Raw genomic sequence first — 24,081 nt, 5'->3', positions numbered from 1 at the left:
GGCAAATTACAAATGTGTATGTGGACGTGGAGGATCTACCAGGTCATGTCAGAGTCGTGCTCATTTCCTATCTTGATGCTACTGTGTAGTTTTGAGATGTTGCTGGAAACTGGGCACAAAGCCTGAGAACGTGTTAGAACGTGGAGCTTGGGCTCATTCATTCTCTCCCCCCCCTTTCTCTCTCTCCTCTCTATTCTTGTTTTTGTTTGTTTGTTTGTTTTGTTTTTTGTTTTTTTTTTAAGACAGGGTTTCTCTGTGTAGCCCTGGCTGTCCTGAAACTCACTCATTAGACCAGGCTAGCCTTGAACTGACAGAGATCTGTCTGCCTCCTGAGTGCCAGGATTAAAGGTGCCTGGCCATTCTTTCTCTTTTTAAAGTAATGTTTTAAAAATGTATTTGGTGTTGGTTATATGCCTCAATGAGAGTGTGGAGGTCAGAGGTCAACTTGATTGATGTCTTTTTTTCCTCCGGGTTCTGGGAATTGAACCCAGCATGTCAGGCTTGGCAGCAAGTGCTTTTACCCACTGAGCCATCAAGCAGCCCTCGTTTTCTCTTTTTGAGGCAGGGTCTCTTTCTGTCGATCTAGGGTAGATCTAGGTTGTCATCTCTTTGGATTGAGCTTCCTAACTGTACCACATACAACAGCTCCATTTCTCTTTGGGATGGATATATGTTCATGTAGTTGAAACTGGAGACAGTGCTTCATAAAGCTGAAATCCAGGAGTGAGCTGTGAGGAACCCAGTGCAAAAGCCCGTCTGCTTTTATTTAGCTGAACCAGGTACCTCTTACAGACACTGTCATCTTGGGACACTATAACTCTTTCCACCTCTAAGTTTGTTGAGCAGTACCTGGAGGTTGAGTCAGTGGGCTTTCTAGAAAGGCCAGCAGCCAATATTTGAGGTTAGGTGGGCTCTCCTATCTGCTGGTAGCCTTAGTATTTGTCTTAGGTAGGGTTTCATTGCTGTGAAGACACCATGACCAAGGCAACTCTTATAAAGGACAGTGTTTAATTGGGGCTCAGAGGGTCAGTCCATTATCATTATGGTGGTAAGCATGGCAGTGTCTAGGCAGGTAGGGCGCTGGAGGAGCTGAGAGTTCTAACTCTTGCTCCAAAGGCAGCCAAGAGAAGACTGGCTTCCAGGTAGCTGCGAGGAGGGTCTTAAAGCCCACATCCACAGTGACACACTTCCTCCAGCAAGGCCTAATGGTGCCACTCCTTGGGCCAAGCATATTCAAACCACCACAACAGTACTGCTCTTTGTAGTTCAGGAGTATCCATTAACAGGGCACAGGAGAGAGGGATGTGATAGGAAAACTATCCCAGAAACAGGTGTGGGGAGGGATTGGAGTGACGGTCTCCATCTGTGTGCTGACTTGTGTGTAGCTTCTTTGCTCCACTGGTTTGGAAGTTATCTGTGTGTTTTTTCCACTGGTGGCACGCCCATTTCACCAGTGCATATTAAAGTGTAAAGTTACTCATTTGTTTGTGGCCTCCACTGGCACATGATGTGGGTACTTTAATTACAGTTGTTTTTCCCAGTATATGTGCACTTACTGTTTGATAGTTTTAGGTTTGGGGGCAGTAGGCTGCATGCTAGTCAAGCACTCTACCACGCAGCTAGAGCTGAGGCAATTTTCAAGGTCTCAGTTTTGAATATTGTTTTTGACATGTTTGTCTAGATTTATTTATGTGTTGGACCATTATCATTGCCTGACTTTTCTTACCACTCAGATCAGTCCTTTTTGTCCTTCTGTTTAGCAACAATTTTATGCCATGTCTTTTACTCACAACCATATCACTTAAAAACGTCTCAGACTCCTTAGCTGTCATTTTTCTCTGTCCCTGGAGTCCTGAGTATCTTCAGTCTTTCTATAAATGTTGCCTATAAGCCGGGCGGTGGTGGCGCACGCCTTTAATCCCAGCACTTGGGAGGCAGAGGCAGGCAAATCTCTGAGTTCGAGGCCAGCCTGGTCTACAGAGTGAGTTCCAGGACAGCCAGGGCTACACAGAGAAACCCTGTCTCAGAAAAAAACAAAAAACAAAAAACAAACCAAAACAACAAAAAAAGATAAATGTTGCCTATAAATGGGACAGTCTGTGCAAGCCTTTGTGTCAGATTTCACGACCTCATTCTCTTGAATGGCTCAGCATTCAAGTGGACAGTTGAGTTGTCTCCACTTTGTACTGTTATAATCAGTGCTGTTGTAAGGTTTGTTGTTTGTTTTTGCTTTTTGAGACAGGATAGCTTCAAGCTTGGACTCTTCCTGCTTTTGTCTCCTGAGTATCTGAGAGCACAGGTGTGCACCATAAACTTTGCCTCCTACTTAGTCTTTTTGGGGATTGAGTTTGGCATCGCCTTTCTATGTGTAAGAGAAGAGCTGTTAAAGTCAGTGTCGACAGGTGTGGTCATTTTAGAGGAGAGCCCTTGAAGCCCCCGCCTGCCTGCAGCCTCTTCACTGTGGCTCCCATTGCTCCTGGGAGGTCGTTTTAACTTGTTACTGTGAAAAGTGATGAGAAGGGGAGTGTGGACGCAGAGGTGCAGGAGCTGTGCAGTATGGGTCTATTCACAGGGGCTGGGCTCCCAGGAGCAGTTCATCTCTGTCGTGTCTAGTTGTTTAGTTTCTATGGTGGTCTCTATTTGCTGTAAAGAGTGGTGTCTTTGATGAGGGGTAGCTACAGTTATCAGTGGGTGTAAGAAGATTTAGAATACAGTACGGAATTATGGTTGACTAGCAAAGAGGCAAAGTAGATTCTTTTCTGTCTGAGACCTCACTGTCCCTGGGAAGTTGGAAGAAAGACCTTCAGAGCCAGACTATGGGGAAGTCTCCTGTGAACAGCCTCTCCTAGAGAGAACTGCATAATAAAAACAATACTGCAGCATGGACAATATAAACAGACATGTGAAAGTGGAAGGGGAAAAGTTGCAGTGTCATTTTGCTAGACAAAGAACTATAAGCAACTGATGGCTGCTGGGGAAGGAGAGTTAGCCCCTAATTGGCTATCCAGTACAGACTGGTGACCCCTAGAATCAGTCACAAACAGCTGGATTCAGCAGGTTCTCTCCCCCCTTTCTCTCTCTCTGTGCGCATATATCCTTATGTTCATACATATATGCATTTAACAATATTGTGGATTGAACATGCTTGGCCCAGGGATTGGCACTATTAGGAGGTGTGGCGGGGGTTTTTTTTGAGTTTTTTTTTTTTGGCCTTTTGGGGGGGAAGTGTGTCATTGTGGGCATGGGCTTTAAGATCCTGTTTTAGCTGCCTAGAGGCCAGTCTTCTCCTGGTGGCCTTTAGATGATATGTAACTCTCAGTTCCTCCTGCACCATGCCTGCCTAGGTAATGCCAAGCTCCCACCTTGATGATAATGGATTGAACCTCTGAGCCCCAATTAAATGTTGTCCTTATAAGAGTTGCCTTGGTCATGGTGTCTGTTCACAGCAGTAAAACCCTAAGACAAATAAAGAAAAAGTGGCTATCAGCATGAGTGTAGGTAGCTTGAGAGAGGTTTGAGGGAGGAAAGGAAGGGAAAAATGTCATTCTATCTCAATTAAAATTTTTTTTTAAAAAAGTGAAGACAAATGTTGATGCTAACATTGTTTTACTCTCATCCTGAACATAAGCACCTCTGTGAGTGTGTAAATGAGTCGCTAGGTTTATGTTTCGTAGGCTCCAGTGCCATATGATCACAAAGATATTACTAGTATTTAAATATTTTCATTTTACTTTTTGAGCTTTTATCTCATTTGCTGTTTGGATTATGAAAACATAGCCATACAGGAGACTATTCAGAAAAAGTATATATCCCAATGAGCAGAGCCCTTCTGGGATTGCTTCTCAGCTTCAGCTGAGATCTGGGATGCAGGCTCTCTGGAGCCTGGCTGCATGGAGTCCTGACCTGCATTCCTATGGACTGCTGTGGGACTTCACCTATGGAGTCACTCTGCATGCTCTCGTGTTTGGTGGCCTTTTCTTCAGTGGCGTCTGAGCTGGGCCTGTGCTGTGCATTCTGGCTCTCAGTGCTTTGTAGTGATTTCAAGTGGGTAGAGTTAGGATTTCCTACTCTGCTGTGAGGCTTTATGTTTAGGTGCCTTAGCATTAGAAGTAAGTACTCTCCTGGTGGCTTTTTATCTTTGGATTACTTCTTACCTTCACATTTCCTTTTTCTGTCATAGTAGAACTTTAGATTCTTGTGCTTAATATTTGTACCATGTCTTTGTCATCTTTTCATATTCTTTTTGTGTTTGAATAAATAGACCTAAAATGGTTTTTAAAATATTAGTTTATTTCATGAGTCTATACACTGTGTGCAGGAGCCCAAAGAGGCTAGAACGTATCAGACCCCTTGGAACTAGAGTTACAGGTGGTTGTAAGTTGCCTGATATGGGTGCTGGGAACCAAACCTGGATCCTTTCCAAGAGTAGCAAGTGTTCTTAACCACTGAGAAATCTTTTCCATAATTGTTTTTAAAAACAGATATTCTGGGTGGTAGGGAGATGGATTAATAAAATATTGGTAAATCCAGGAGTTGGACAGACGGACTGTTGGTATAGAACCCTTGCTTTCCCTTGGAGAAGACCTTAGGTTCACTTTCTAGCATCTACCTCAGGGTAGATAGATGCTCACTTCTAATTCCAGCTCCTATGGATCAGTTGCCTTCTTTTGGCCTCTGAGAGCCTTTGCACACGTGCGTACACACACACACACACACATATACACACACACACATGTATGTATGTACATTATCTCTGTCACTTAGACTTAAAATTTGAGACAGGGCCTCATGTTTCCCAGGCTGGTCCTCTTGCCTTAGCCTCCCTTGTGCTGGATTATAGGTGAGCTGCCACACCCCAAAACATCCGCACTTACCTGTTAGTACAGGCCTGCTTGGCCGTGGTCCTAGCTGTGTTTAATGATATGCTGTTTTGTGGAGACACTGTGGGATCTGTAGGACTTGATTATCTTCAGTTTAGGGAAAAGGCTTTTTCTTCTCTTCCATTTCTTTTTATTTGACCTGAGCCTTTTCCCTTGTCTAGTTTATAGCTTTGTGGGTAATTAGTGTTACACTTCTCAAGAAGCAAAACGTGGGGATTGCTTTGCAGCGGACACGGTGAAGGATGCTCTGTATCCCTGGCACTGCCCCCTAGCTTCCACAGAGGCTGGCTGCCCAGCCTTGCTGCCCTTGTGGTTTTTCTGCTCTGTTCGGTGGCACATCTCTTCAGTTAATCTGATGAATGCTTAATGTTTTTTTTTTTTTTTTCTAAAAATCTTAAGTGGCTGATTTTTATGGTTTCCAGTTCTCAGAAGTTCTTTTTGTTCTGGTTCTTTGAGTGGAGCAGCATGTATGTTTGGCACCTCTCAACAGCTGGAGTCCCTGTGTGTGCACCCGTGTGTACTATTGTGAGGTTGTTTTTTAGTTTTAGCTCTTTTTACAGAAGTCTTTATTTTTCAGAGCAGTTTCCATTTCTCAGCAGAAGTGAAGAGAACTAGAGGTTCTCACAGCCCTTCAGTGCTTTTTTGTTGGCTTTTATTCATGTCAACCTCTTGTGCATATTTTTACTTGTGTCAGAAATTGTATTTGTACAATTATTTTAGAGATAATTTGCTGCCTAGAGGATTTTAGGCTTGTCTCTGCTAAAAGGACTGGCAGGCTGGAGTCCTTTTGACCCAGCTTTGAGGCTGGTCCATTTGAAGTAAAGCAGCAGTTACTGGTCGGGCCTGCCAGCTTAGGCTCAGGTTAGAGAGGGTTCATGTGTTCCTGCCTTACCAGCGCTGAGACAGACTCCAATCCCTGTAGTCTATGTGTCATTAGCAATGCCTTTAATCACAAGTTTTTGACTATTTCATCCCGTTTTTCTAGTTGGCTGTTGCCACTGAATTGGCTCAGTAACTCACTGGAACAGTACTGTAAGTGAAAATCTCACTCCTTGGTTTTGTGCCTGAGATACACTCCTTCCTCAAGAGCAGAAAGAGGTTTAATTGTTACAAATTTGCATTTGTTTGATTTGCAGCAATACCCTTTCATAGATAAGACATGAATTATATATGTAAATATTTAATACTTGTATTTCAGGGTTGGAGAGCTGGCTCAGTATGTAAAAAGCACTGGCTGCTCTTTCAGAGGACCCTGGTTCCATTCCCAGCACCTACATGGTGGCTCACACCCATCTGTACCTTCACGTCCAAGGGGTTTGATGCCCTCTTCTGGTCTTCCCAGGAACTGCACAACATGTAGACAATACACCCATACACACAAAGGAATTTATATGTAGTCAAGTCTGGTCTCAAATTCATTGTTGCTGTAGAAGGTGATTTGAATTCCTGATCCTTCTGACGCCACCTTCCAAGTGTTGGGATTGTAGGTGTATACCACCATACCTGCCCTAGGACTTAAACATTCTCCATTTTGACAGGTTGGGTATATCTTCAAGTTTCTCACTTCTGTTCTTTAGTCTCTGGATTAGGACTATATCACATAAAATCCTTGATAGTTGTTTAGGTTTTAAAACTGTCTTTGTGTGGCTTCTTTGTTGTACCTTGGTTAGATTGGCTTTGCTTTAAGGGCATTTTATATTCCTGAAATAACAAACTTCACTGCTAACTGAAGGGTGTGCAGATGGGAGCTGGCTCTCCTCATCCTGGTGCTCTTTAGGCACAGAGCAGCCAGCAGGCCTGCTGTGTGAGCTCCTGCTCCTTCCTCCTCCTTCCTGAAGGGAAGTGAAGTCAAATGGGACAGAAGAGAATACCGTGTGCCATCAGATTGGATACTGCACCAGTGATGATGTATTTTGTGTAACTAGTTAATTTTATAAAAGCAGGAGCTGTTTAAAATCCTTGAAAAGATATACCAAGGTCCAAAGAACAAAAGGGATTTAAAAAAAGCCTTCCCCAAATTGTGCTGTAGAGGTGACCATTGTGGATGCTCTCTTTGGTCTTTCACTATGTGCCTGTCAAGTGTGTAGTATGGGTCCAGCAGTTTCTGGCGGGCACTGTGCAGGTTCGGATGCATGGCACCTGTGCTTGGGTCTAGCCCTGCGATCACCTGGGAGTTCTGTACCACAGTGCCTGCTGAGGATGCAGAGTTACTATATACACAGCCCTAAAATGTGCTCACTATTGCTGCAGTATCCTGCACGTATCTTTTAGAAGGTACAGAGTAATAACTGCTGAATACAGCGTGGTCAATGCATTATGAAGCCGAGCAACTTTCTGCTCCCCCAACCCCCATGGGGGACTTGGTTAACTTACTGATGGCAAGTCACACGCTCAGGGCTCCCATTGGAGTCTACATGCTTGCAATGAGGTGGGCTGGCATGTGTGTTGTCATGGGGAGTATTTTCCACTGTATGTCAGGCATTTGCCTAACTTTCCCCTCAGGTTCTGCTGCAGGAAACAGTTGCTCTATTGAGTTGGGAGGCTGTGTGATGGAGCTGCCCTCTCTCCTCCACAGGTGCAGCAATACCGAGTAGCCATGACTGCCAAGGACTGTTCCATCATGATCGCACTTTCCCCTTGTCTCCAGGGCACCAGGTGAGGCCTGATGGGTTATGGACAGTGATGGCGAGTAAGCTTTCGTACCTAGAAGCCTGCCCGGCAGGCTGCTCTGTCTTTGGTGTGCTTGTTTTCACAGGACTTTATTTTTATTTTTAAAAAAATTTTTAACTTTTTTTTATTAACTCTTGTTTTCTAGAAATCTGTGATTTAATTAAAGGTCATTTCTGGAAACAACAAACTTTTCCATTTTAAGATGATTATTGTATATATTAATGTTTCTATCAAATTCAAATGTTTATTATTGTTTATAAGAAAATACTCTAGTAACTTAGAAACAGTGTAGATAATGTTAATGCAAATTCTCTTCAGAAGCAGCACAGGTTTCATCTGGGTCATAGTACTGAGCCTTTTATAGGCTGCACAAAGTCCTAACTTTCACAAGTGCCACTGTCATTTTTAAATCTTCCAAACAGCATATCTGTTATTTTTGCTTCTCTTCTGAATAGCCAGCATGTTTGCTACATCTGTCCCCAAATGTTGGCTAGTCGTAATCCCCTCCCCTAGCTTTTAGGAGTTCAGGCTGAGCCTCATCATCCTGTAGGTCACATCTTCAGTGTTGATATTCAGGGATGCCCAGACCTTCCACATCTGACCTGTGCTCCTCAGTCAGGGCGACCAACTATTTTTCTAATGTTTTTGAGCTTTGTGGTTTTTAGTCAGGTTTTCTGGCAGACAGCACTTTCTGGTCCAGCATGCTAAGGAATATTTATAGGGTATAAGTTTTATTAGTTTTAAATTCATGTTATCCTTCAAGAAAGACCAGAACTTAGCTGTGAGGAGCCCATCAGTGGACTGAGGTGCTGTGCTAGGTGAGAGCCACTCCCCAGGGTACTATTTATTATTCCTGTCTACCCTGCCTGTTCAAGGATGCACTTGGGAAAGGTAGGTAACACACTACTTTTATTCGTGTTTCAAGTTTATTTAATTTTAAAATGTGAAATGTTTAGAACTTTGTGTCTGAAAAGCTTTGCTAATTGGTACTATGCTTCCTCAAACCTGTTTTGTGGAAGCTGCTAATTTGGTGACTAATCTGAAGAGAGATGACAGACTGGGAAATTCTGACTTTTTTTGCAGAGGATTCTGAAGAATGGGTCCCACCCTGCGAGGCTCCATGCTTGCTAAAGTCGGGTCTCAGGGCCAGATAGTGGGACCCAGGGTACAGGAGGCTCCAAGTGCTGGTCTAGATCTACTGTGAAGCAAGAGCAAAGGGGGTAGGGAAGGCCACAGGGCCTTCCAGGGCTCTCTGCTGTGGACTTTCTGCCTATGAAAGGAGCTGCAGAGGATAGTTGATAACTAGGAGAAAGGCTGTCACCACCCTCAGTTTTCCTTGGAGCATGCACAGCCTTCATTGGGGAAGGTGGTGCTGCACTCACAGGAATTGTACATAGCTCGGGAAGAAACACCTAAAAAAAAAACCCAAAACAGAACAACAAAAAACCAGAGGCAAAATAGAGTAAAGCCTAAGGCTGAATTTATATTCCTGAATTGTAATGTTCAGCCCATAAACCTCTGGCTGCCATTTGTTTCAGTCATAGCTGAGGAGTTCTTAAGTCATCCTGCCTGTTGGTGCAGGCTCTTGAAGAATTTGTAAGTACCAGGAAAGTTGCTCATTGCTACTTGTCCCTAAGCCTTGAAGGGAGTATTGCAAACATGGGCATGGGCAGCTTAGGCTCACTGCTTATCTTCTGGCCTCCCTTGAAGCTGGCTAGTGCCTTGGAGAGCAGCTATCATGGTGAGGGAAGCAGCTTAGCTCCGCAGCCTTGGTCATGCCAATACCAGTATCCAGGGCAACCACAGGGTTATGTGTGCTCATAGCAGTAGGGATAACTGCTTTAGTTTTGCTGAATCCTAGCTGTACAGTCTGAAGGAGACAGGCTTTTGGTGTTAAGGAGTTGGTATACTCTGGCCTGTGTCTTTGGCTGTCTGGGAGCTTGTGGTCATCTGTCAGACCTGTGATTGAGTCCAATTCAATTTTTTCCCCTATAAACAGGATTCTGGAGCAACAAACAAGAATAAAGGCTTTCTTTCTGTAGTGAACTTTAAAAGAGGCCCATGTATGGCAGTGTTTGCTCTTGTAGCTCTTGACTTTCTGAGACTGTTTTGTGTGTCTTCTTTATTAAGACATTAAGATTCTGAATGCACAAGAGCAGAGAGCACAGCGGAACCATGACTTCCTAACCATTCTCTTGGGCCAGCTGGGATCAGATGCTATTTAGGCAGAAGTGCAAATGTGGTGTCCTACAGTTTTCAGAACAGTTGGATATACTGCAGCATCAGTATCTGCTTTGAAGTTATTCTGGAAAGGTTTTTAAGTAATTGTTCATATTGTTAGAAGCACATAACTTTCTGATGTTTATAACATCCACAAAAGCATTGAAGATGTGATTTGAGAGTTAACACAAAGCCAGCTTGTTCTCTGACTGTGAAAAGCATGAAGGGGCTGAGCTGGTCCCCAGCAGCAGTGGGGAAGCACATAGAGAGAGGCTGTTCTCAACAGCCATCCATCTGGCTGCTGCAGAGCCTCATGTACTTTTTACTTTTTCTTAGGTTTTGTAATACTTGGCTCATGATAAAGTGACTTTTCCAGCATTTGCTAATACCGCTGGAGCACGGGGACTATCACTCACACATCCACATAATGGCTTTTCCACCTCCTCTTCTTGGTCATAGTGTGCTGCTAGCCTGTGGCATAGCAGTCACTTACCTGTGCTTATATGTGAAGCTGGCATAGACACAGAATGGGTGCTGTGAGAGCTGAGCTGTCAGGGCCTAAGTGTTTGTGTAATCTGAAATTATTTTGTTACTTGCAGCTCTGACCAGAGGCCTGTTATTCCTTCGTCAAGATCCCGGCTGGCCTTCTCTGTGTCTGTATTGGACCTCGACCTCAAGCCCTATGAGAGCATTCCTCACCAGTATAAACTAGACAGCAAGATAGTCAACTATTACTCAAAGACTGTGCATGCCAAAGATGACACTGTGAGGTCGACTCGGTTCAAGGAACATGAAGATTGCACATTAGTTCTCCATAAGGTCTAACTTTTTCCCTGCGGTGTCTTTGAAACTTGAATGTGAAAGTTGAATGGCAGAGCTATTTTCGGTTGTGTTGGGTGACTTGGCTGTGAATGTTTTTGCTTTTAACCCCTGCTGAGGTTAGACTGCCTCTCAAAGACAAGGAATTGAATAGCCCTATTCTAGGACAAGGAATGTAGGACGTGAGTGCTGTGTCCCAGCAAGCCATCTGTTTCTTAGAGTGGAAGTGTCCGTTAAGGCCCAGGTCAACATCCTGGGTAGTTCTTCCAAGCAGAGCTCACGTCCAGTTCTCTAATACGAAAAGCCTTATTATTAGGACCCAAGGTTTGGATCTCCTACCACCAGACTATTGACACAGAAAACTTGAATCGTTACGAGTATCTTACGGTTTGGATTTTCATGAAGATGGATACTACTGGAACTTTCCCAGCTGTTAACTGGTCACTTGTTCAATGCAAGTCACACATCAACACAAGCTTTGGGTGGTCCCCTGCTGCCGAGCGGTTAGGGGTTAGTATGGACTGAGGGGTTTAGACTCAGGTCCCTGTGGAGGTACCGAAGCCCATAGCTTTGTAGAGGGTAGCAGCAGGGAACACAGGACTCAGGTCAGGATGGACACCACTCGCATGAGCATTGCCTTTTTTTTTTTTTTTTTTTTAATTCTTTATGATTTTAACTCTAGGGGAGCTGAGGCATTTTTTCCTACCTGACATTGCTGCTGTAGAGGCTGGAGGCAGAGCTGTAATTCAGAGCTGCTGAGGTCTACTGGGTGGGTGTCCTGACAGCCCAGAGTTTTCCTGGCATTCTGGTGTCTTGGGTTGAGGATCAAGGTTTCCCTTCCTAAGCCACATTCATCCCTGGGTTACCTCTGAGGCATCCTGGGAATTTGGGTCTAGGGCCTTACTGCTTTCATCAGGGCTAGAGAGAAGGCTCCTAGCTGGCACTGAGGATTCTATGGGGTCACCAGAAGTGTGCCTGGCTGCTATGAAATCATTGGGAGATTTGTCTTCATTTTTTTTTATCGTATGGTAGACTGTACAGACTGATTATTTATATCATCCTTTTGAGAGACTAATGAAGGCTTATTGTAACATAGTAGTAAAACCATGGAACTGTATGAAAAATACTACATGAAAAATGAAGAACATATTTTGCTGATTGTAAACTTTTGTGGGAAATTTTGTGATAATTTGAGAATTATACTTGTTTGAATCAAGCAACATCCTTATAGAGTTTGTTAAGTTCTGTCCTACTATCCTAGCTCCTGAACACTCAGGTGAAGACAGACACACTCATGCATTTGGATCATCGACGTTCTTTTGACTGGTGTATGCACACAAGCATGTGTGCTTACAGCCGACACCTGAGTCACGTGCTCTAAGGTCATGTTCTCAAGCCTGGGATGTCCTGGGAAAGCGGCCTGGTTTCATTTTGACTCGGGCTTGACTGACGTGGAAGTTTCTAGGGGTATATGTTTGTGTGTGTCTTTGGTTGTCTGATGCCACAGTAGTGATCTAAGGTAAGGCTGGGTCCCAAGCTCTCACAGAAACCTGTATTTCTAGAATGCTGGTCTGTTTTAGGGCATTTTAATTTTGCAAGTGTCCCTGGCTTGGATAGATAGGTAGATGGAAACAAACAGCGTCTCCTGGGGTCAAGAACACATGGAGCACCCCATCAACATGTACAGGCCTATCCTCCAACCATACTCCTGACTGCTTGGTTCAGGATGCCCATACCAACCCCTCCTCCTGGCAGCACAGCAGGTAATTGAGGCACTCACCTAACAATATAGCTCTGTGTCTGAGATACTGCAGCCTTAGCCAGGCAGTTCTTATGTGGTACAGGGGATTGGATTTAGGGGCCTTGTACACATTAGGCAATTGTTCTACTATGATGGAGGCATAATCCAGCCTTTGTATTCTGAGACAGTGGCCCACTATATAGCCAAGGCTGCCCTAAACTTGCTCTTGTGTGCTAGAATCATAGTCATGTACCACCCTCAGGCTGTGGGTGTGTCTGCAAGTTTCCAAGTAAGGCAACAGTGCAGTCATTGCTGTCAACAGTGCTACTTCTGTATCAGGACTTGCTGGGAGAGTTCTGCTAGGCAGACCAGATGGAAAGCTTTGAGTTTTACTGTATCCCAACCTCATGTGTTGTTGGCAGCTTAACATAGCTCTTTCATACACATTTGAGAATGGACAACCATTCTTGGAACCTTTTCTCAAATATTAAACTTTAGCATTATATACATGTTGCTTTTAACATACCTGAATAGCTTTATTTTTATGCCATGGGAGTTCATATGTAATATACCTCTAATGCACACAAACTCATGTCTGAAGGATGTGGCTTCTAATTGGAAGAGAGAAATGTCCATATTCAACATACTTCGAATGTTCCTCAGCCCAGCATTGGATTCCTGTGTGTTTGCCAGCCAGGAACTAGTTGTTATCTGCACTGAACAATCTTATCAGGCTGTCTAGAGCAGCTTCAATACCAAGTACACCTAGCAGGCTTCGGAAACTGAGAGCAGCAGTTTCTATGACTCTGTTCTTGTCCAGTCCTAGGGCTGTGAAGAAAACAAACCAGGTAAGAAACATCAGAATATCTAAGACAGCACTTCCCCCCAATAGCCACACAGTGGAAAGCACTGAGACAGATTGAAGACCAAGGGGCGATAGATGTCAGCTGTAACCCGAGGCAGAGAAAATGCCTTCCACCCATCCTGCAAAGGCCTCAGGAAAGTAGTTCCTTCTTGTGTGTTTGGGTGGTTACTGATTAAAGTATATTAAAAGTTGACCTATAAAGTACATTTAATGACATTTTCAACTTTTGATTCTTCCCATGTAAACCCAGATAAGATACTCAGGTGGCTTTGTTGAGCACACCGAGACATCCTCTAGAAAGGGTATCCATACACCCGGAGTCCTACCTTGCTCTGGGACTTTGGTAAGAAGATCCAGCTTTGGAAAAACCTTCCCTTCCTCATCTATTTGTATCTTCCAAACAATCACCAGTTCAAACCTGAAAAAGAAATGATATTTGGTGCTCCTGGAATTCAAAAAAATTAGTCACATGGTCTCTGCTGGCCAGGCTTACCTCCTAAAACCATCTCCCCACAGAGGAGGAAGATGTGTGATGAGTTCCATAGAACAGTTCAGAAATTTGTACTCACACCATGGCAAACAGTGTGCTAATTGATGGGGCAGGCAGCATGCTTTGAACATGATCTGGAATTGATAGGAAGCTGTGCACTTTGAGAGCAGCCATGTGCCATACGGAAGGAGAAACAGGAAGGAAATGCTCAAGCCCCTCAGGACCTGAGGACCACAGTCAGGACTCCTAACTGGAGGATGAGGCCCGAGAAAAAAATGAACTACAACCACATAACAAAGGCCAGACCTGGCCGCCTGTATAAATAAGGAAGACCCTGTTAGAAGGCACGCTATTTGTAGTTAGGCTGGTGAACCTGGGTCTTGACATACAGGCATGTGCAAATATGAAGGCAGGCAGCTGTGGGGGATACTTCCAAGGGTCTTAGGTGTAGAGGGCATCTGTTTGGTACTTCGGGTTCTCTGTGGACCTTTGACTTCCTACTGCTGTCTCTGTCATACCAGCAGGGTCATAGCCTTCTCTTGGCTACCCGAGGTCCCTTAGGAGAAGTGCCTCTTGCTGACCCCCAGGCCAGCACTTAGATCCTCCAGCCATGGACACCGTCCTTTGCTGTTCCTTCATGGTTATACGCAGTCTACCTGCCCACTGTCAGTGGCATCTCCTGTGATGCCACCATGTCTCCACTAGATACCCTCGTTCTCCTCAGGTAGCTTCTTAGCCTTTCTTATGGACAGTCCTGGTTCCAGGGGTGTCGAGCTGCACAGACTTACCCTGGCAGTTTGGCACTGTGGATCTCCATGCAGTGGGAACAGGTGCCTTCTGAGAGGTATACACTATCTGGGTATTTTTCCTGTATGTGAAAATAGTTACAGTCAGATTTCTCTAGAAGTAGCATTCTGAAAGCCAGAAGAAACACTTTAGTGCCTGGGATGGAAGTGTCACTTAGGTCATTGACTGGTGCAAATCGCGTCTGTCCTCACAACTCACCCAGATAAGCTTCTGACCCCTTGACTCCTTGACATGGGCTAGACCTCACCAGGTTCCCAACTAGAATGGAGGAACCAGGCTCCTACTGTGATAGGGCACAGCGTGACATGAGCTAGACCTCACCAGGTTCCCACTGTGATAGAGTACAGCATGTTGCCTGTTAAGAGTCAGCTTCATGGTGAGACCTGTCCTGGCTGCAGTATTCTGTCTATAGAGGACAGGGATGGGGTGAGTGTCACAGATGAGCAGGTACGGTTTCCTCAGTATGATTGCTCTGGACATGCCTCCATGCTTGTCCACAGCAGGATCTAGGAGGCTCTAGTAGATCAGAACTGACTTGCGTTTATATCACCATGACAACAAAGTTTATTTTCCAAGCATCTGATCAGAAGACAAATGTAATTGATGACCACTTCTTTTCTTCTCGTGTGCAAACAGACTATAGGATTAGAGACTAAACAACTGACTTGAGATTGACATCACCACAAGATTTTAAGGTGTTAAGGCCAATCTTTGAAAGATCCTTCCGTGTATCCTCTCAGTGCCTGAAGAAGTAATGCTTCCCAGGGGTGATAGCTAAGCCAAGCAAGGACTGAGGTGCAGCTGCCTCTGAGGCAGGGCTGAGATTGGGGGGTGGCAGAACCTTCTGCGGCTGTACAGACTGGCTAGATTAAAGCTGTTTGGGCCCATCAAATAAAGTTCCATGGAGACGAATATGTGTCACTACCCTTCAAGAATACTCCCCCTTGGAAAGCTACTGCTAGCATGGGAAGCCAGGGCTGCCAGTGTCTCTGCATATAGCCACCAACAAAGAACACATCCAGGCTCCAAAGCTGGGGTGGGCTGGTGTACTTTACAGATAATTACTAATTTCAGCAAAACAAGTTTTTAGAAGGAAAATGTATACCTAAGTGATTTCAGTGGAAAGTGCTGGTTGATGTTAAAACCTCAGGCTCTTCTAAATTAATAACAACTGTTGGAGGAACGTACAGGAGTGTGTGTGTGAACGTGGCAGTAAGGCTTCCAGACTCTGCTTGGCGGAGCACATAGGACTCAAGGGAGCACTGGGGCTTGGGCTGGCTCCAAGGCGGGGCCTGAGGCTTGGCCTTCAAGCAGGAGGGAGCTGATTCCACTCCCGGGCCATGCTATCGAATGAGCAAAAGGAAGGCTCAAATTAGATGCTTTCACTAAAAGTTTACTTAGTTTTTAATGACAAAGACAGAAATGCTGACATTGGGTTGAGGGCAGGCACTCAAACTCCTGCTTCTGGGAAGCTAAGACTGCAAGGGCTCCCCTGCATTAAGTTAAGGTTGCTGCATTTCACTCCTTGCCTGGCCACCTCAACTCTAGAACACAGTGGAGAGTTAGGAAGGAATTAAAAGCCAACAGCCTGAATGGACCCCCAAGAACACCCATCTTGTTATTATAGTTGCTAATAAAGTGCTATTCTTAATGACAAGGGTTTAGAAGACTGAGGGTAAGGGAGAGAGCTGTGAAAAATAATCAGACTAAATATTCAGCTAGTTTTAAGAGTGACAGGAAATCTGAGCTAGCACTGTACTCAACCTTGATAAGGAAGGACTACGCAGGCAGGAACGAGTTAGTTATGGTCCCTGACTCGGAGTGTGTTCCAAGAAAACCAGTAAGACAGCAAAGGGTTCATCAGAAACTATCCACCAGATATGGAAACTTAGGTCGCATTCTTCCATCAGTCAAGCCAAGGCCCAAGAGGGAAAACACCTGGCCAGGCCCTGGAAGGACAATCTTGGACATGCTCTGTCTCATGCTCAGGTGAGTTTTCCACATCACCGGGGCTCTGGTGTGTACAGAGAACAACAGAAGCCTTTATGTCTGCAGATGTCATCAGGAAGGCTGTGTTAGGGAGGTCGCTGTTGGAGAGGCCTCATGCATACTACAGCTGGCTCTTATGCCTCCACTCCAGGGACAGAGTGCCCCCGAGGAATGTTGTAGTTGTGTGTTTACTCAGCTGTGTGACATATGGTAGAATTTGCATGAGGGAAAAAAATACCCCAAAACCAAAACCCCAAACCCTGGTGTTTATGATAGATAAATGGATGTGTGTGTGCTGGTCATTTGATATCCAGCCCGGTCCATATTTGACGCGCAGCACTATGGCACTGGCTGAGGGATTACAGAGGGGCTATATTCTAACAGGCAGGCTGCCTTGTACTATGCTTCAGCCACAGTGGCTCAGCACTATAACATCACCTTCCTCCCACTAAGTTCCCATAGCAGCCGATGAACGGGGAATCCCATGAGCAGTCTGGATGTCCACAGATGTCAGTTTATCTTGACTTTAGAAAATTATGCCTGAACAATTCAATTATCTTTAAAACCTCATAATTCAAAGTACACAAATATAATAAAACAACTAGAACACACAATTTTATATTTCCAAGGTGGTACAATTATACCACTTGCTAATTCTCCAATGTTTTCATTACTCTGTAAAGAAACTCTGGCTTTTAAATGTTGTCTCCAATACAGAATTGGCAACCATTAACATATTTTCTGCTATAGATTTCCTGTTATGGACATTTTAGAATTCTATAATATGAACTTTTTTGTATCTGTTCACTAGCTAATATAGATACATGGATTGTTTTTACCTTGTTTGTTGTTGTTTTCAAGACAGGGTTCTTCTGTGTAGCCCTGCTGTCTTATAACTCTATGTAGACCAGTCTGGCCTTGAACTCACAGACAGCTGGATTACCATGCCTGGCTCCATCATTATTTAGAGACAGGGCTTCACACTAGCTGTGTCTGGCCTGGAACTAATTATTTTGTAGAGCAGGATGGCCTTGAACTCAGAGATTGGCCTGCCTCTGTGCTGAAATTAGAGTTTATTGTTATTTCAAAGTATGTGTGTGTATATATTCATGTGTACATATGTAGGTACCTGTGAGGGCAATGACTTTGGAGCTAAAGTTACAGGCAGTGGTAAGTCACGTGATATAGTGCTAGGAACCAAACTTGGTCCTCTCTAAGAGCACAGAGCACCACACACTTTTCACTGAGACATGCTGATTCTCATTTAGCTAGCCAGCTGTGCTACCAGCAAGCTCCAGACATCCTCCTATTTCTTCCTCAGGGCTGGGATTACAAGTGTGCACCACCACATAGGTGCAACTTTTTTTTTAAAAAAGATTTATTCCTATTTTATATGTATAGGTATTTTGCCTGCATGAATGTGTCTGTACCACATGCGTGCCTGATGAGTGTCAGATCTCCTGGAAGCAGAGCTGCACATGCAGATGGTGGTCAGCTGCCACATGTGTGCCATGTGTCAAACTCTTCCTGCCAGGACAGCTGGGCCTCTTCATATAAGGAACCTTGGGGCTGTGGTAGCGCATGCCTTTAATCCCACACTCAGAAGGCAGAATCATGCAGAGGTCTGTGAATTTGGGGCCAGCTTGGTCTATAGAGCAAGTTCCAGGACAGCTAGGGCTACACAGAGAAACCCTGTCTCAGTCCTCCCTCCCTCAAAAGGAACCTCAGCCCTTGTTTCACATTACACAAAAGAAACAGGTGGTTCAGAGGTACAAAGAGCTGAAACTATGGACCTAAAAAGTCACAGCAGAAAGTCTCCGAATCGTACATTAGAGATTTGTAGATACACAGTGAAAAGCAGTGACTGTGGGAGACAGAAATTGACTCTTTGGTAAACTGGTTTCTTCATAATTGAAAACTCTTAAAAGCCATTGTAAAGACACAGGGAATCCGTACACTGAGTGACGATATTAAAAAGCTATGTATAGATCATGTATAGCTAATAGTAAGATCAGTAGCTGAATGTGTTGATGCTCTATCCCATGGAGTCTGAGGCGGGCAGATTAAAGGTTCAATGCCAGCCTGGAATGGCCCTATCTCAAAACAGAGAAGGCAACTTTTAAATGACTAACAAAGGATAAAATCAATCAAACAAGAATAGGGCAAGGAAAGGAACATCCCTAGCTGAAGTGGAAACTTAAGGGCTCTTTGGAAAGTCGGTTGGATAGTGTTTTGCTGGGGCAAACACAGGAAGGAACATTTTGTTAAAGTGGACACAGGTGTGAAAGGCTAAGGCCGACTTGTGAAGGAATGTTTCACTGAAGCAGACACAGGAGAGAGGAGTTCTGCTAAAGCAAGCACATGAAAGGACACGTGATGAAGGATTCTTTGCTAACGACACACATGTATTGGTCCACCTTACACTGTGTAGTTGAGCTGCATTTGTTGGGACTCCATACAGAGAAATGCATCTAAAAGTCCTGGTGGGCTGGGCGGTGGTGGCGCACGCCTGTAATTCCAGCACTCTGGGAGGCAGAGGCAGGCGAATGTCTGAGTTTGTGGCCAGCCTGGTCTACAGAGTGAGTTCCAGGACAGCCAGGGCTACACAGAGAAACCCTGCCTCGAAAAAACCAAATCCAAAAAACAAAAACAAAACAAAACAACAACAACAAAAAAAACAAAAAAAAGTTCTGGTGGTCTGCTGCAGTTTGTTGCTGCTTCCGCAGACTCGGGCTGACTGGATGTACGTGTTGAGGCAAAAGCCATGCTGAGGCAAGGCACGTGGAGGACACGAGATGTTTGGAGGGTATGACTAGGACTCCGTGGAGTGATGGAGGCAGAGCTTGGCTTGAGGATAGAGCTAGGTGTGTAACGCTTGTGGGTCTGGCATCTTCACATTGCTGATCTTCACTTCCCTGAGAGGCACAGCCGAGAACTTCTGGTGTTCCCTCTGCTGACTCGAGCAGAGGCTGAGGCCTGGCTGTCTCTGCTACATTGTGTCACTGCTGTTGCTCTCCCGACTCTAATGAACTGGACTTCTGGTACCTCTGTGAAGTGCTTGCAAGTGGACCGAGCTGCCACTGCCTGCTGACCTGTGAACTGAACTGCCATCTCCAAACAACACAGATGGGAGTTGCTCCACAGAAACTTTCTAAACAGGTCACTTCCCCTGTGTCCCTTCAGCCAAGATGACTGATAATGGAGCTTCCATAAGAGTCCCACTCAGACCACAGTGACTGCTGTGCCAGCACAGCCTCTGCCAGGGACAGTGGTTCCCAGCTCAGTTGTTTGTTGGCTGGACAATCACTTTTCAACTGTGAGTTTCAGCTCTTGTTTACTTCAGAATAGTTTTGAACTGACAGAAGCTGCATGTGGACACAGAGACGGTGCTATCACATTCCTCACCCTGCACACACAGTGCCTTCCATCACAAAGACACTTCCTATGTGACCAAAGCCAAACTCTCCAAGCCCTGTGTCACATCTTGATGGATTAGGTGTGTGAGTTGGCGTTCATAGACAACAGCAACCTCTATGAACACTGACAGAATCTTTGTTTCTGATGCTCTCTACCTATCTTCCTATCTGTAACAGCATCAGTCCCTTACTCTCTCTGACATGTTAGGATCACTACCACAAACCTCATTGTTCCCACTTGTCACAACCTGCTCCTTAGTTCTTACAGGTTCCTGCCATGGGTGGGAGGAACAGGAGAGATAGAAACTGGTGCTAAAAGTTGTGGCTCATGTTGCACACCCTCGCTCTGTTGTGGAAAGAAACAACTCTCCAAGGAGCCAATAGGATTAGTAACCAAGACAGCTTTCTTACAGTTTTGTTACTTAGATCATACCTCTGAGTGGAAAGAATAAGGAAAGGTACACTGGAACATACATCAACAGCCACTTCTCTACCTATCTGTGCACACAGATGCTATAAACATGTATTATCTCTGGCGCATATCTCAGGATACCTCTCCATATCGATGGAGCATTGACTCTTCTCTCTTGACCATTTCCCAAATACTGAAGTGCCTCTGCACCTTATCCCAGACTATCAGGTCGTAAAGGCTCTAGTGGAGGGGCAATTAAAGGGTTAAAAGTGTTACCTTTAATTGAAAAACTCTAAACATCAAAAGAGTGGACAAGATGTAGCATCCATCTGACAAGAGCTCATCTGACTCAGGGCCCAAAGCAAGGCTGGCAGGTTCCATGATCCTTTTAGTCAGTGAGGCAAGTGAATCAGGCTCACAGCCCCATGGTCTGTTTGAGTGAAAGATTAGCTATTCTAGAGCAATTAGGAGAAGAAATAGTATCATCACAATCTTCAGATTGTGAATTGACAGATCCACCCCGTCTAGCATTAGAAGCCCATTTTGGACAATTTCAGATCAGCAGAACCACCAGAAAGGAGGCACAGTACCTACCATCCAACTCAGATGCTGACCTGCCTGGACTGTCAGCACGGACAGCCAGCGCCAGCCTCCACATCCTTTAATTATACAGAGAATGGAAGAACTGACTGTCTGTGGACTTTCAAGTTTATTTTTTCTAGAACTGTTTTTTTCAAGTAAACATTCCATAAAGCAGTGCACATAGAGCTGAATGAAACAGCCGTGTTGTCAGATTTCATCCAAATCATACACTAACTTCCCCGGCCTTGGTCCTGTGACCTGAGACACAAAAAACACTGGCCTGGCCATGAAGTCTGCACTAAGTCTTCTGGGTTGTAAGAACAATGGGCACAGTGCACACTGGCTCAGGAAATTCCAGCCCCTCACTCATCTGACTCAACAGAGGTCTCATGTCATCAGCAGAGGAAGTAGGGGAGGGAGGGAGGGAGGGACGGAGGGAGGGAGGGAGGGAGGGAGAGAGAGAGAGAGAGAGAGAGAGAGAGAGAGAGAGAGAGAGAGAGAGAGCGCGAACGCTGTTCAGGACTATTGTTGGAACCATCTACATTACTGGGATCAGCCAAGGAGGTCATGATAAATACTGCTTATCCAGAGGGACTTTACAAACATATGCTAAATGTTACTCAGAGAAGCAAACAAGTAGAACATTCTCTATTCCAAGCTCATATGGGCCATGAGCCCAGGAAAGTCACAATGCCATTGCAGCTCCTCCACTGCTCATGAGTAAAACCACAAAGCTCCAGGACAGCTCTCCCCAGCCTGGATGTGATCTGTGGGCTGTAGGTCACATCCCATGCCCTCATGGTTGTGTATGGCTTCTGGACAAAGGACACTGAAAATATTCAAAGTCCTTAAAGACATATGAAAACAACATGGAGGTCAACCATGGGTGACCCAAATGACACCTCACTGGCACAGCTACACATATTTCACTGAGTCTGTGTTACGGTGGTAGAGCCCAAAGGGTGGATATCATACATATCTCAGTGGAAAGCAAGCCTAGTCTCTTCCCTTTGTGATTGCAAGACAAACCTACGGTTCCATCTGGTAAGAATACATCATGTGTTGCAGGATTTCCCACCTGAAAACTATAAAACCATAAAAGTGTCTTTGTTCTGAAGAGAACTGAAGGGCCTATCTCTCCTATCAGGGTCCCCAGCATGCTATACATAGTGGCTTCCTTTCTAATGTAGTTCTTGTCAGAGCTCTGGAAGGAGGACTTCTCTCAAGGCTACATCAGGCTATCTCTTTCAATAATTGCTACCCAAAAGACTGATCATGGACCCACCTTGACCACAAAACTCTCTTCTAAAAAAACTCATTCTGATGGATAAGGTTTTGTTTTTAGCTTCTTTTCTGAGTCTGCCTTCCTTCCTTCTCTTTCTTTCTTCCTTTCTTTTCCCTCCTCCCTCCCTCCCTCCCTTATTCATTCATTCATTCATTCATTCATTCATTCATTTTTGAGACAGAGTTTCTCTGTGTAGCCTTGACTGTTCTGGAACTTGCTTTGTGGACCAGGCTGACCTCAAACTCACAGATCTGCTTGCTTCTGCCTCTGAGTGTTGGGATCAAAGGCATGAGCCACCACTCCTCACCTGGTTAAGCTAAATCATTTTGTAACACAGTTCCATGCTGTGCTTGTGACTGACTCTGATGGTAGAGGAGATGATATAAATAAAAACATTTCTATTGTGAACTGTAATTGCCTTTACAAAGCTTTGTTCATAAATTCTCACTCTAGTGCCACCCATTAGTATGTGCAAGCACCAACCTTACCAAGCCTGGATTTAGACTACAGAGATAACTTGGAGGATAAGAGCACTTGCTGTACTCTGAGGTGACTTGGATTTGGTTTCCAGTGCTCCGAGACTCCAACACCCTCGTCTGGCTTCTCTGGGCACCAGGCACATGGTACATAGACATATATGCACACTGTGGTGGTGGCTGGAATATTCTTGGTCCAGGAATATTTAGGAGGTATGGTGGAAGTGTGCCACTTTGGGGGTGGGCTTTGAGGCCCTCCTTCCAGCGGCCTGGAAGCCAGTCTTATCTTTTTGGCTTTTTGAACATGAGGTAGAACTCTCAGCTGTTCCAATGCCATGCCTACCTGGGTGCTGCCATGTTTCCTGACATAATGGACTAAATCTCAGAACCTGTAAGCCAGTCCCAATTAAATACTGTCTTTTACAGGAAATGCCTTAGTGATTATGTCTCTTTACAGCAATGGAATCTCCAACTAAGACAGAAGTCAGTATCAGGAGTGGAGTATTGCTATGATAGGCCTGACCATGGTTTTTGTTTGGAGGAATGTGGATTCTGGGACTTTGGGTTTGGAAATCAGCTTTAAGTGGGGTTTAATGGAACATCCTAGTAGGAATATGGAAGACATTGATCTTGAAGGTTGGTTTGAAATATGCAGACCTGGTCTAAGATGTTTCAGTAGAGAAGAATTTCAGTAACATACTGTTCTTGTGGCATTTTGGTGAAGAATGTGGCTGGTTTTTGCCCTTGTCCAAAGAGTCTACCTGAGGCCAAGGTAAAGAGATTTATATTAATTGCATTGACAAAGGAAGTCTCAAAAAAGTCAAACAAAAACTTTGTTCTCTAGTTAAGTCTCATGAAGATCATTTTGAACAAGCACAGCAAGCTGAGAAAGGAAACATAAAATGTATGGCTCAAGTAATAAAGGGTACCAGGAAATAAAATGGAGCAGAATACTGTGTTCAAGGAGACTGGTGACTTTGTGGCAAGATCCCACCCAACTAAGCTTCTATGTGTTTGCCATTGAACAAGAAACAGTTATATCATAATAGGTGTTATTATTACTCGGTTATTGTTTTCACTTGTTTAATCTGGAGCCAACTACAATCTAGAAATGAAAGAGACAGGGTTTTTTTGGGGGGGGGGCAAGGAGAAATCTGCATATTTATTTTATTTTATTTTATTTTTTGATTTTTTGGATTTTTTTTTTTCCGAGAAAGAGTTTCTCTGTGTGGCCCTGGCTGTCCTGGAACTCACTCTGTAGACCAGGCTGGCCTTGAACTCAGAAATCCACCTGCCTCTGCCTCCCAGAGTGCTGGGATTACAGGCGTGTACCACTACCACCCAGCTTGCACATTTATTTTTAACACTATCAGACATACAAACATCCTTCAGCTTGAAAATCTACACATATCATCTCTCCTTCTACTGG

General features: G+C 44.6%; 2 protein-coding genes across 3 annotated transcripts in view; one reads left to right on the top strand and one right to left on the bottom strand.

The window, feature by feature from the left end:
- Positions 1-11,809, top strand: part of Ippk (inositol-pentakisphosphate 2-kinase) — a 40,541-nt gene extending 28,732 nt beyond the window's left edge. Inside the window, exons 12-13 of the mRNA XM_052157263.1 lie at positions 7,456-7,535; positions 10,370-11,809. Coding sequence (XP_052013223.1) covers positions 7,456-7,535; positions 10,370-10,595 — 306 coding nt within the window. The 3' untranslated portion in view covers positions 10,596-11,809. The remainder of the gene's footprint in view (positions 1-7,455; positions 7,536-10,369) is intronic.
- Positions 11,810-12,841: 1,032 nt separating this feature from the next.
- Cenpp (centromere protein P) overlaps positions 12,842-24,081 on the bottom strand; it is a 190,520-nt gene continuing 179,280 nt past the window's right edge. For both annotated transcript variants that reach the window (XM_052157269.1, XM_052157270.1), the window contains exons 6-8: positions 14,474-14,553; positions 13,522-13,613; positions 12,842-13,158 (exon numbers count right to left, since the gene is read on the bottom strand). In XM_052157269.1, coding sequence (XP_052013229.1) covers positions 13,031-13,158; positions 13,522-13,613; positions 14,474-14,553 — 300 coding nt within the window. In that variant the 3' untranslated portion in view covers positions 12,842-13,030. The remainder of the gene's footprint in view (positions 13,159-13,521; positions 13,614-14,473; positions 14,554-24,081) is intronic.

This window comes from Apodemus sylvaticus, chromosome 14 (assembly GCF_947179515.1).
Source record: "Apodemus sylvaticus chromosome 14, mApoSyl1.1, whole genome shotgun sequence".
NCBI classification, from domain to species: domain Eukaryota; kingdom Metazoa; phylum Chordata; class Mammalia; order Rodentia; family Muridae; genus Apodemus; species Apodemus sylvaticus.
Note: the sequence above shows the minus strand (reverse complement) of the source record. Positions and strands in the feature narration are given on the sequence as shown.